Raw genomic sequence first — 14,273 nt, forward strand, 5'->3', positions numbered from 1 at the left:
TTGGAACATAGACGGACTGGTAAATCGGGAGCTTTGCTTTTTGGTTCAGCTCTTCCATCCCCACAACGGACCGGAGCAGCGCTCGCATTACAGCAGAAGCAGCACCAACATGCCAGTCCATCTCTCATTCGATCCTACCATCATTTGTGAACGATGAATGAACAAAAATATTCCTCTGCCTAGGAAGAGAACCGTTTGGAGGCTCCAAAAGACTTTGTTCACCTTGCGGTAAGACAATGTCCCCAAACATACAACTAGAACTATAATAGACCGCTAAAGACTAAAGTCGATTTGTGTGGTAGAACGGTCCAGTCAAAGCCCAATTCAATTCAATTAAATTTTATTTATATAGCGCCAATTCATGAAACATGTCATCTCGAGGCACTTTACAAAGTCAAAATCAATCATATTATACAGATTGGTCAAAAAATTCCTATATAAGGGAACTAGTTGATTGCTTTAAAGTCTTGACAAGCAGCATTCACTCCTGGAGAAGCGTAGAGCCACAGGGAGAGTCGTCTGCATTGTTCATGGCTGTAGAGCAATCCCTCATACTGAGCAAGCATGAGGCGACAGTGGAAAGAAAAAACACCCATTAGCAGGAAGGAAAAACCTCCAGCATAACCAGGCTCAATATGAATGGTCATCTGCCTCGACCGACTGGGGGTTACAGAAGACAGAGCAGAGACACAACAAGAGAGACATAAAAGCACAGAAGCACACATTGATCCAGTATACCCAGACATACATGCGATTGAGAATCAGTGGCTCGACCTGAAAATGTATGATCTCAGATGCTCTCCATCCAGTCTGACTGAGCTTGACACCCTTATAGGAAAGAAGAATAGACAAATATAAAATCATAGTGCAGATTGCATAAAACTGGTGGAGGCACACCACCCAAGTATTTGGAGCCGTGACTGTAGTGTAGAGCAATTCTATGAAGTGTTGAGATACGTCAGTTTCACAAGGAAGGAGAAGCCTTCGATGTTGTGATTCTCGTGAGGCGTCTTGTATTTTTAGGACTGAAAATGAAACAAAACCAACAGAGAGCCAAATTAAAAAACTTGCTTCTTCCTCCGAAACAGAACTACACACGTTGCCCTTTCTCTGGCCTCTCTGCTTCGGCGTGGACCGAGTACGCGCCTAATTGAAGCGTTCAAACAGTCCACACGCCGCGCAGTCACTGAGTCTTCGTTACACTGGCTCAGCCACTTGGCACCGCGAGATCGTTTTCACCCACTGACAACTGCGATTGTCTGGACTCCGATCTGCCAAGAAACACTCCACACAGATGGCGAGAGAGAGAGGGAGAATGAGGGGCCCGATTTCACCGTCTCTGAAAGGCCTCGACTCAATTGTGGTCTAAATAGTTCCTAAGTGGGTTGATGTGTGCTTGTTGACATGGTTTGTGCGTCCACACGAGTGCCGATGCGGCGTGCGAATGTGAGGTTTTTTTTACGGCGTGTGTTCCTGTCAGCGACTCACGCTGCCTGCGGAAGCTACATAGGCATTGTGAGGACTCGGCAGGGAGCTCTGCTCCCCTTGCGTTTGCCAGGAGCAGATTTCCACCCACGGTGGGCAGGCAGGCAAGCTGGCTCAGTCGGCTGCTAGGGTTGGCATTCACTGGATGACTTGGGTAGACAGGAGGGAAGGCGCACAGCCATTCATAGCCGCATAATGCACACGGAGAGCTGTGGTGGCTAAAAGAAATTCTGCACTGAATGCCTTTTTTTCCCCCCTCTCTTGAAATGTGCTGCTAGATAAGTATACGTGCTGAAATGTAGAAGAACAAGTTCTTTGTAAACACACACACACACAAAACATTTTACAGATTCAAAATGAGGGTGATTTTATTCAGCTTTTGTTTTTGCCTAGAATCAGGTTTGCACAAGTTTTAGGGTGCTTAGAAACCATGAGGCGCTTCAGATGAACCCCCTGTTCTGACGAATCTTAGTTGTCATACACTGAACGGACAGCTGGGGGCGCAACTGGTTTGAGGTGCACGGTGCACGCATCAATTTTTCTAACTACGTCTAAAAAGAAATTATAATTTTTTTTATTTTAGCAAATACTGTTCATAAATTGATGTAACAATTGCAGCTTTAATTTGAATAGTACGACAACAGAAAAACAATATTCATTAACATGTTTAACAAGGAAAAAGTAAATATAAAATGGAAACTTTTCCAGCCCTAAGAAGACTAAATGACTAAATCTGAGTAGTTTAAATTTATTAGATGTGTTATTGCGCTTATTTTGGGTTGTTGGGACACACACGCCTCCCACCTGCTCTCTCTCTCTTTCGCTCTCTACGTCTCTCTCTCTCTCTTTTAAACACTTTTCTCTCAGCTTCCCAAGATGGCGGCAGCCTCGTCCATCCAGCCGCCGAGCGTTCACTCTTCTCTCACCCGGGACAGCGCACTCTCTCCGGACATGGACAGCCCCGACAGCAGGCAGCCGGGGGATGAGGAGTCGGTGGCGGCGGCCGCAGCGCAGCCCCTGGAGCCGGGCGTCAGCCTCCGCGACCTGCCGGACCTGGAGCCGGAGGAGATCGAGAGGAGGCTGGCCAGAACTCGCAGGGAGCTGAGCAACAGGAGGAAGATCCTCATCAAAAACCTGCCGCCCGACACCTCCAACCAGGTACGCCGGCAGGGAACTGGTGCAAAAAAAAAATAATAAAAAAAAGTAACAAGGCGCAGTTTGCGTTCAGTTTTGTTTTTTTGCGCTGCTTGCAGAGAGACAGGACTGCGCGGTTCTGGGGTTCACTTTGCGTCCACTGGCGCTCTTTGGAAAGCGCACGGATGGAAAATATGGTTGGTTTATGACAAAGTCGTTCATAAAAGCCAGTGGCGATGGCGACCAGATTGAATGTCATGCATGAAGGTCTTCCCCACTGAGACGGAAACTTTTAAAGCAACTTTAAAGAATGTTTGTGCACTTTGAAATAATAATAAAAACTCACTGGAATCCCGTTATTAAAACACTTAGTGATTGTCTTAATGTCTTGATTAATTCAAGCTGGACATTTTATCACTCTAGTAAAAAAAAATAAAATATATATAAAAACGGATGGACTGATAAAAATCCAGTTAATTTCTGCACATTTTAGAGTTAAATGTTGTGAGACTAATGGACTAGTGACTAAATGAACAGAGAAATGGAGGAAATTTCAGATAGGATTTCATTTAAAGCAACCATTTCTCATATTTCAGTGGGCCTTACATTTCTGACAATAAAATCATCCATCCATCTATCCATCTGAGATGGGCCCAAGGGGAAAACCCTGCATCCCTCTCCTCAACATCTCTTGCCTGCTCTGGGTGTTCCCAGTGCTTTCCCTGACCAGGCCTGAGTCTATATACAGATAGATTTTAATTAATGGAAAAATTATACCAAAAAGATAATCCATGTCAATAAATTAGCTCAAAAGTGAAACTTTATGTAGATTCATTTCACGCAAAGTGATTTCAAACATTCGTTTATTTTAACGTCGATGATTACAGCTAACAAAAACCTTAAAGCCAGTTTTTAAGAGTAACCTAATAAGAGAAATGGATTTTAACCATCCATCCATTCATCCATCCTCCCCCCTGCTCAACAAGTGGGGCCTGGCTGGTCCTCAGTCCACCACAGGCACAGGGAAGATTTTTTTAACAGGTATGTTATTTTATCGCCATGTCGAAACCTACATAATTGGTTAAGCTATGAAAACTGCTGGTGTTGAAGATGACGGTCCACAGAGTGTCATAGAAAGTTGAGTGGAAGTGAAGCTATGGTTTAAAATGTTGCACAAGCAATGGGAATAGCTCGAGTTGTTTGAGAAGCACCCCTAATTCAAGAGTTTCTTGGAGTTTCACATGGCGTAGTCTCTGTGTGAGTGCTTGCTTCATGACTGATTTGCATGGTACAGGCTGCAGTTTGCTGATTCCTTGTGTTTAGCTTCTCCCTGAACCAGAGACGTGTCAGAGGTTTCACTAGAGGTCCCGGATCCAAGAGACTTGAGGTTCAGTGGAAAGGTTCCAGGATGATGAGGATTTGTGGAGTCGGGTCTGGTTCGCTGTGTTCTCGAGGGATATTTAAGCACTTCATATTTTTGCTGAAAACTTTAATGCTAATTTTCATTTTCCACCTAGAATGGTCCAAATCAAAATGAACATTTTCATGATAATCTGACTCGTGGAGCCGATCCCTAAGGCTGAACCCTTTAGAGCAAGCCTGGGCCAAAATTGTCATGTGAAAAGTACCTGAGGACCAAGACAAGGAAATAAAATAACTAAGATTCCCCTCCCCCCACCCCCCAAAAAAAAAAAGAATTTATATATATATATATATATATATATATATATATATATATATATATATATATATATATATATATATATATATATATATATATATAATTATTATGATTTTGACTTCTTCTAGCCCTTCCCCACAAATTATGATCACGCACTATTTTAATTAATGTAATGATGAGTAAATCATTGTAGATTCAAAATTTAAAAGGATTTTGCATCTTTTGTCCTATAAAAAGATGGTCATCCATTTTGCTAATTCTTTTGGACTCGAAATAAAAATGTTTTTGTCTATTCTCCGCAATAGGAACAGGACTTGAGGGAGCCTTTTTTGAAAACAGTTGCTGTATCTAGCCAATTTAAAAAAAAGATAAAAAGCTGATTTTGGTGCACTAAAGTCTGCATTTGAGTAAAATTTAAATGTGGTCCTATTTATACTATAAAATTACAGATACTATGTGTTGTACCTAACATTTTCAATTGTAAAAAAAAAAAAAACTTCAATGCAACAATTTTGCTTTAACTGAGAATAAATAGCCACCATCTGCATCACTCATGTGTGCTGCAGCATCAAATAATTGTGGAATTGCAGTCGAGGGCCCCACAAAGTCTATCCAGGGGCCCGGAAATGGCCCCCTGGCCCCCAGTTTGGCCACTACTGCTTTAGCAGAAGTTCAGCTGTTCTTTGGCTCTTGATACAGATCTCCTGACCGTAAGTGAGAGTAAAATGGGTAGACAGAACAACAACTCCAGCAGGTTTCCTGTTGGCCATCTAGACACGGATCACTTACCGGTGTCCATGCGTCGCAAGCTTCTGAAAAGTTACAAATAGTTTTATGTCAGAGAAAAATGTAGCGGCATCCTCATTAAGAGTACCTTCAATGAGAGTATGGAGGAAGTCTCGCTGTGACCTGAGATTTCTCCATCAGCATGAAGCACACAGTAACATTGAGAGGCTCCTCCCCCACCTGTTGCTGCGCACTGCATGTTAGTTTTCCAGTTTTCACTGTGCATGTGCAGCAGTGTTGCAATCAACTGATATGTCTGACAGACTTCCCATTTCTTTTTTTTTCTTTTCTTTTTTAACATAATAGAGGTAACTAAATGCCCCTAAACCTAAGATCTGATTTTGCAACCTTGGCAGCCATCATGTGTTTATGATAGTTGATAGTAAGGAATGTGGGCCCACTCTTCTTTGCAGAATTCTTTTTTACTGAAGGGTTTTTCCTGAATGAACGGCCCGTTTAAGGTCAGTGCGCAACGTCTGAATCCGATTTAGGCCACACCGAATCCGGATCACTGTCCGGCTGCAGAACTCAAAAGGTGCTTCACCCAAACTGATGGTCGGAGATTCTCCTTTAGGTGTTTCTGGTAGAGAGCAGAAGTTGTGGTTTCAGCATTTCAGCAAGTCGGCCAAGCCTGGAGGTGGTCTCAGACTCAGCTTTGTCCAGCCTGCTCTGGATTCCCCCTCCTGGCTCCGGGTCTCCTCCACCTCTCTAATCCAGCTATTCTATCCACCCCAGACTTTTCTCACAAATACCAAGTGAAGACTGGAAATGACAGGTAGGCTCAACGTCCAAAACAATTTGCTCCTCTCAGACCCTGTTACTTAAGGTCAAAGCCTTATTTTGTGTGTTTTACATGCACAGACTTCACTGTTTAATAACTTCACGGCCTTTCTGATTCCCCCCCCCCCCGCTGAGTGTCGTTCATCACTGGTGTCAGCATGCAGGCCTCCGGGAGGCAGCGTGTCGAGCCTGCGCCGATGGCGTGCGTTCCTTCAGGCTCGCAGCGCCGAGCGTTCTTCTTCCAGAGGCTCGCTGCCAAGGAGAGCCAGCGCTCAGCCGGAGCGTCGGTGCGTGTGCGCGAGTGCGAGGAGAGAGGGAGTGTGAAAGAGCATGACAGCGTGGCGTGTGTGAGAAATGACAAGGAGAGGGAAGAGAACGGGGGAAAAGTCGCAGCCGACGTGGAAATCCTTCTCTGTGCGTTTTTTTTTCCCGACGTCGTCCGTGTGTCGGGCTGAGCGTGGAGAAAGGCAGAGCAGCGTGAAGTCGATTTAAAGGAGTCGTTGGGCTCTTTGACGTTTGTCTGCGTGAGTTTCAGCGGCTTGTGAGTCTCTTCAGCCTGCCCCGGGCTCCTGAATGCAACTATGTCTGGAGCTACTGTTTCAGAGGACTGTTTCAGATAGAAAGGCTCTGAAGGAGAATATATATTAAAAAAAAAAGAAAGAAAAAAAAGAACCACGACATCTTGACGCTGAAATATTGAACATAAGGCTTACCAGAGTTTTAAAAAGCCTGTTTCAAACACCGCTAAAATGTGCCGTCATACCATTCATATGGCTTTACTGAGAGAAAAGGCTGAACTGACTGTATGGAGCATAATGTGATGCGGCGCACCTCCACCCCTCCCAACCCCCCAGCTGTTGTTGCACACTGCTGGCCAGCTGGCTGAAAGAAGGCCACGACAGCCACAAGATACGCGAACATGCCTGTTTGGACATACCTCGAAAAAGGGCTGCACAATATGAGGAAAAGATGCGATATGTGATATATAAGATGGCTGAATGTTCAGATAACATAACTCATGCGATAAATGAACTCCTTTTGAATTCATTTTTATTATAATTCCGCTTGGGGTTCATAGCAAACACAAACCCCAGAGGATGAGTAGTCTATCCGGCTGCTGGAAATCTCAACCTCATTTAACAACAAGGTTTCATTGAAAAAAGTAGCTTTTGGGCGACTTCGGCTGTTTTGCCAATGAAAAACCAATTGCCAAATATGTTACAGGCATAGAAAGTCTGAATGCGTGGCATTAATTAGCGGTCCCGGCAGTTTGGGTTGCGCATATACAGTGGTGGTCCAGTAACGATACGTTTTTGGATTCGTTGTGCAGCTCTGCTTCCGATCAGGAAAAACGTTGACGTGGCCTGAAGGCTACAAAGGTGAGAGGCAACACTGTTTCAAAGGCACAGAAGCAGCCAACTTCTTTGTGTTACTCGATAAAGAGCAGAGCATTAAAATGGATCATATTCTGTGCAATAAGCAGCTGAAAACTACCAGGAAAGGGTATTTATTCTATAGTTTTAAGTCTATATACTACCGTAAATATAATAACTGCAACTATGTTGTATTATTTCTGCAGCAGTCGAACTAGTTGTCACTTTTCTGTTGTAATTAAAAATTGTTCAGATCAGGTAAAATCTTTGTTTAACAGAGTAAAGCAGTGAAACCATGTTATTTTTACTCAAGGTTCACATACCACGAGAATCTTGTACCAGCCTGTGCCAAAACGCAGCGTCAACATGCTTGTGTTGTTTGGTCCTGATTGAATGCTTAAATTCCATTATGTTTCTTAAGCGTTCAGATCTGTGCATGGGGGGAAAAAAAAAAGCCAGTGTCTCGTCTATCATGTCCTGTTGACTCAACTCGGCAGCCTCCATCCAACTCCATCTCCCCCTTCAGCCATAAACTAGTCAGCGCTCTGCTGCTGCAGACTGGATAAGTGTGAGTGCACGGTATAGTGTGTCAAATATATGGTCTATTGACAGTCTTCATCTCAGAGAGAGGGTGGGGGATGGGGAAGAAGGACGACCAGTGCAGAAAGGATGGAAGCGCTGGGTTTGGAGTCAAAACGGAACAACTTTGTGGGTCTATTGAGTGGTGACGATGTGAGGCAGATCTTTTTTCCTTAAGTGGCTTTAACAGCGTTCTAATGACTTGTTAAAGAACACAATAAACTGGTCTCTCTGTCAAGAACATAACCCCCAAATGTGCATCATTTCTTGGATGCATCAAACTTTACAATGGAATACTGTTGGTAAAGGAAAGGAGAAACAAACTCCAAATAAATTAAAGGTGAACTCCAAGCTCAGGGTACATCAGTGTCAGATTGAGCCATCCGTCATTGTTTGAGCCAATGTGGGCTTCATGGGAGACACCACTGTTCAAAGCAAATTATAAGAAAGTAAGGCTGGAATTTTACACAATGCATAATGTAAAGCCACTAATTTTTTTGGGAGAACATCCTTTGTACAGATGAAACAAAACTGGAGCTTTTTGGCAAGGTACATCAGCTCCATGTTCACAGACTCAAAACTAAAGCCCACCTAGAAAAGAACACGGTTGCTACTGTGAAACGTGGAGGAGACTCTTAGATTTGTTTCTCAGATCTGTGCAGGGTTCAATGAAATCTCAAGACTTTTAAGGCATTCTGGAGTGAAATGTGCTGCCCAGTGTGAGAAGGCTTGGTATCAGTTGTAGGTCATGGATCTTCCAACAGCATAATGACCCAAAACACACAGCTAGAACCACCCAAGAACGTCTATACGAGTATTCTGAAGCGGCCTCCTATGAACCCTGATCTTAACCCTATTGAACATCTATAGGAGGAGCTGAAACACGCCGTCTGGAGAAGGCGTCCTTCAAACCTGAGACAACTAGAGCGGTTTGCTCATGAGGAGTGGTCCAAAATACCCGTTGACAGGTGCAGAGTCCTTAAAAACAGAACACAAGTGCACAAGCTTCAATTGGTTGATGACTTTCTCCAACAAATAGATGGTCAAAATTATATAGTCAAACTCAAATGTCTACATAAACACTTTCAGGACCTAAATGTTATCCTGCTTTATTCAAAAAACTATCCTGGGGAAAAAAAGGTAAAACCTTCTCTGTAAGAATATCTCATCATGACAGAAACATATAGTAATATATTAATATATTTCCTTCTTCCTTTAACAGCATAAACAAGCTTGAGATCTTATAATAAATGTGCTCATAGAAGCCATGAATGTAAAAGATAACAGGCTGTTGGGCTGTTAAAGGAGCCTCTTATTTTGCAATGAAATATTTCAACTTCTACTCTGACATTAAATAATTTGTCAATGGACAGGGAAAACAGGATATAGCCACATCTCTTTTAAGAAACAGAAATGGACGCTAATTATGTGCTAAACTACCTGAAGCTGAAGGGTTCTCTAATGGCCTTCATCTTTTGTTCTAAATCGGTTCTATATTTATTAAAAAATGTTCGTGGTCTATCTAATTCAGCACTGGAAGCAGAGGTTTCCCAGTTTAATTATTGAAGTTTTAATTATTAATACCGTATGCACGGCTCACTCTGGCTTGCAGGGTTACAGCATGACGTGTCATTTCCTGTCATCTTTGCTGCACAAGGAATTTTAATCAGTTGTCAAACAAACAGTTTGGCATTATGCAATATCAAACAAACAAAAAAAGTTCAAAGTTTATGTGGCACAAAAAACGTGGAAGTGGAAAATAAGCCATAACACATGATCTAAGACAAATACAAATCCCATAAAAGACCAAACAGAACACCAAGTTTTCTACCAAATAAACAACTGAAATCAATTGACCCAGTATGATGGTGCACATAGGAGGCAAAGACCAACACATCAGACCAGTGGTCAATGCACTAAGACTTGAAGAACAGGACTTTAAACACCTGCAAAGTTTGGTCAGGAAAATAAAAATACTGTTTTAGGTTTACAGTAATAAATACTGTATAAATAAATACAGCACAATGTGAGCGGTAAGTGTCCAAAGATCGATATGTAAAGCATCATGTGTCATAAACAGCTGTTCCGTATGAACCCAGAGAGAAACCAGAAGACAGCAGAGCAAACATGAATTTAAAAGATATAAAAAAGAAAAGAAAAACAGCAGCTGATCCAGTAATAAAGCTTAGACACTGTTTGGGGAGAAGTGATTAGAACGTTAACATCCACCATGTTTGCTACAAAAAGCACTACTTTTCAGTTCAAAGTGAGTGCTGATCGACGTCAGCGGGAATTGTGAGCAGCCAGCCGATCAGAATAAAAGATATTTTACATGGTTTCACGCAGTTTGAATGGAGATGAGATAAAATCTGTCAACGCGCTGAACTTCCCAGCGCTGAATGTCCTGTTTGTTTTACTGTCGGTTCCTGATCACCCCTCCTTGATCCAGAGTCATCTGTTTATTCATCAAACATCTCTGACGCTGGAAACGCTGAAACCCTGTTTACTTTTTTTTTTTTTAACGCCGTCACCTCACCTGCTAAACAACCTGCCCAAACCTCCGTATGGACGGGGGTCGGGTAATGTGTTAAGGAGCGGCGAAATGGATGCAGAAGCCGATGGTCTGAAACGCAGAAATCAATAGTCATGATATTGTTGTTTTAGACGTAGCCCACAGAACAAAGGACGATACATTGAATTTATTCAGTCAGCTGCTGATTTCATTTTGGAGCTATTTAGCTGAGCTGCATTAGGAAAAATGGCTGAGATGCATGCTTTGTGTCAGCATCCAGTAGAGATGGGGGGGGACCATGAAGTCATTCAAATAATTCAGTCAGACGACTCACGTGTAAGCTGAAATAGATCTTTATTTTGCAATACAGTTTCAGTTAAAGTTTGCCAGCTATAGGCTCTGATCCCGTCACTTGGCGGCCATGCTGCTCAACATGGAACTGAGTGTTGAATGCATCTGTACCCCCCCCCCCCCCCCCCCCGACCATGTCTTCTACATGGCAAGTGATGAGCAACAGCAGCCAATGATATGCAGACTGCAGCTGGAGGTTTGCAGCCTGCATCATTAGGGCACGCTTGATATATTCTGTAGAGCCAGGGGTGTCAAACATACGACCCGCGGGCCGGTTCCGGCCCGCAGAACAATTTAGTCCGGCCCGGTGCCTAAATGCATTATCATTATTCAAAAAAAAAAAAAAAAGTGTGTCCTGTCTGACAATGTGGCAATAAGAATTGTTGTCTTAATGTCAAAAAGAGCTCATCAGATTTGACTTTCACAAGTGGAGCAGTACTGCTTTTGCCATAGTGCTCTGCTTGATTTATGAATGTGAATAGTTTTATTATGATTCATGCGGGGATTATCTCAAATCATATGGACACTACAATGGGAAAGGAAGAATAAGAAGAAAAAAGAAAAGGTGAAAGAAAGAGGAGATAAAAGGAAGAGAATGATAAAACAATTATTGAAAAAACATGTACTTCGTTTAATTGAAAATCTGCAGTTCCTATATTGTCCACGAGGGGCGCTGTGTTTTAATCAGCAGATGGTAGCACTGAGCTTCATATGTGGAATATTGATTTCAAATCATTTCTTAATTTTTATCTGTTTGATATATTTTGTCATGCAGGACAGTGTTTTTAAGTTCCAAAAAATGTGAATAAATGTTTTTCAACATTGTATAATCACTGTGATCAGTTCTTATGCATAATGCACAAGTAAATGTTTAACTGAGTAAAAGTATTGTTGAAATTGCACATACTTTTCTTAAAAAACACTGAGGTTATTCATAATATGTTGTGTAAAAGTGAAATTCATTTAATATAAAAATCAACAACAAGTCCACTTTTATTAGTTCTATTTAATCTTGCAATGAATTTACTCGTGTGGCCCTCTTGAGATCAGATTAAGCTGAATGCGGCCCCTAAACCAAAATTAGTTTGACACCCCTGCTGTAGAGTGTGAGAAGGCTCACATGCGAAGCGGCAGCGCGGCTCCACTCGACTGCCCGAACTAGCTTGCAGGGGTCGTCCCATGATTCATTCAGCGGATAAAATGGCGGCTTCATATTAAATTTAGCGATCTAATTTGCCTCCACCACCATCAGCCATGCAGGATTCCTATTTTTTTTTTTTTTATTACTTTGGATTAAAAAACATACTTCATAAAAGTCCAGCAACCAGTGTAAAAATGTAGCTTACAGATCCACAAGACTTAAAAAAAAAAAAAAAAAAAAAAAAAAAAAAAAGTAGTAGTAGTCGTTTATGTCAACATGAGATAGCGGTTTGATCAGAGTTTATTGGTTTGCTTTTTAGATACACACCTTTAAAAGGCATGTGTGCCTGTGTAGCCATCATGGGTATGTGCGTCTAGTTCTTCCCGCCCCCCCCCCATACTAGTGAGCCCAGATGCATTCAGATTCAAGCATCGTGTGCCAACACCGTTCTCTCTGCAACTTCCTCCTCCTCCTCTTCACTTTCCATGCTGCGGTGCGTCTGTGTCGGGAACAGATGTTCAGGCAACGTGCGACTCCTGACGGTGGGCAGCCTCCGTCCCCTCGTCTCACCTCCAGGCCACTGTGCTCTCCCTATAACTGAACCGGTTTAATGTGGCATGGTTTCGCTGAGGTTTTTCCGTTTAGTCACGCGCGTTTTAAAAATACGCCTGTTGTGGCATGTTCCAGGCCAAGGTGTTAGCTTGAAATTGGATTACTGGATGTGCAAATTTGCAAACCGAGTGCAACCTTTAGACAAACCAGAAAAAAATGGTGTGTTTCAGTTTGAGGTGTATTTCAAGACATTTTGTATGTGCACTAACCTGTTTGAAGACCACATTTTTGTTAAAAATGTAACATGTTTTTTTTTTTTTTTTTGGGAAATTTGAAAGTCATTAAAATGACTCACTCTGTCCATGCTGCAATGTTAACCTGCATTGCGTCTTTTGCTGGTCATCAACTAGCTCAGCTACAGAATTGACTTTCTCATTTATCTTATCATCACTTTCAGCACCGGTGTACCTCAGGGCTTCGCTCTTAGACCAGTCCTCTTTATACACACATGACTGCACACCTTGAATGCTCTCCTTGAACCACCGTAGGCCTGGTCTCTGGTACCAACTAAAGGAGCTATATAGAAGCGATCCATGAGTTCACAGTGTGGTGTAAAGACGAGGGGGATGCAAACATTAAATCCATGCGAGTGTATTTACCAGAGGATCTTTACTGGTGGCTGACCCTTCGTTTTGAGGTCTGTACAAAGGCATCGGCTGCAAGAATGGACTGCTACAGGCAGAAAGAGCCTACAGCAGATGGTCAGGATGAAAATGGGGATGTTCAGGTTTCTGCATCCAGCATCATATGTGGTTCTACGCAGTCTGGACAATCGCCTTCTTCCACTCTCCCATCTTGATCACTCCTCGGGGAGTATAGTGCCTTCTGAACCTCTACAGCTCTAAGCACAAAGACTTTCCACTTTGAACATTTAGATTTTTTACTTAAAATAATGTTTATGTAGAATACCCCCCCCCCACCCACACACACACACACACACACACACACACACACACACACGCACGTATCTCTAAAGGTCAACTTGCTGAAGTCTGTGTGAGTGGAGCCACCTAGTGGTTCGCCACGGTACTATTTATTTAATGACAAATTTTATATAACTTTTATTGATTGACAGCATTATTATATTTGCAATTTTGCAACTCTACCTTGAGGAGTTACGCTTAAAAGATTGTTTAGCATAGCTTTTGTTTTGCAGGGACAATCAGTACATTATTCTGTTCTGTCCTGGAAGGTCAAATATTGGACTTTCCAATATGGCAGTAGCCTTTTTTGTATTTTATAGGTTAACAATATTGATGTTTAGTAAAAATGCATAATTTGCCTTCCTATCAAATTAGCAAATTACAATTATTCTCACATATTGCAGCCATCTATTTTTCTTTCTTTCATTGCATAGAAGCTAGTGATACACCAGTTAATTGGCCAGAGATCAGAAATGGCCATTTTTACCTCGACCTGTTGTGTTTTTATTAATATTAAAAACACTGGAATTCAGGATTTTCTCCCCACTACTTAGTTAACGTATTAATACAAAAAAGGGTTTTCTATGTTTCAGCTTGTCAATCGACTGCGTGTACTTTGTACTTTTTTTGAGTGTATTAAAAATGAAATACATTTTAGGGAGCCATTCTTTGCATAAATGGGAATCATGTAATTACTTTGTTTTGTGTTGGATTCAAAAGTACACTCTAAGGACACAGCACATTTTTCCCTCATTTATCTGTTGCCGTTAAAAAAAAAATTTAAGGTACCAGTCCAGAAGAAAACCAGAAATCAGAGTTAACCAGGAAAAGCCGGATCAGTACATTTCCAACAGAGCATTTTTGTGTAAATATGTGGGATTTATTTTATGCTTTGTGCATTTTACGTTTATCTTTT

At 42.0% G+C, this 14,273-nt stretch overlaps 1 protein-coding gene across 4 annotated transcripts in view; it reads left to right on the forward strand.

Moving 5' to 3' along the window:
- The first annotated feature begins 2,325 nt into the window (after window positions 1-2,325).
- raver2 (ribonucleoprotein, PTB-binding 2) overlaps window positions 2,326-14,273 on the forward strand; it is a 122,145-nt gene continuing 110,197 nt past the window's right edge. For all 4 annotated transcript variants that reach the window (XM_021324317.2, XM_021324318.2, XM_012878007.3 and 1 more), the window contains exon 1: window positions 2,326-2,643. In XM_021324317.2, the coding sequence (XP_021179992.2) occupies window positions 2,362-2,643 (282 nt within the window). In that variant the 5' untranslated portion in view covers window positions 2,326-2,361. The remainder of the gene's footprint in view (window positions 2,644-14,273) is intronic.

Source organism: Fundulus heteroclitus, chromosome 9 (genome assembly GCF_011125445.2).
Source record: "Fundulus heteroclitus isolate FHET01 chromosome 9, MU-UCD_Fhet_4.1, whole genome shotgun sequence".
Classification (NCBI taxonomy): domain Eukaryota; kingdom Metazoa; phylum Chordata; class Actinopteri; order Cyprinodontiformes; family Fundulidae; genus Fundulus; species Fundulus heteroclitus.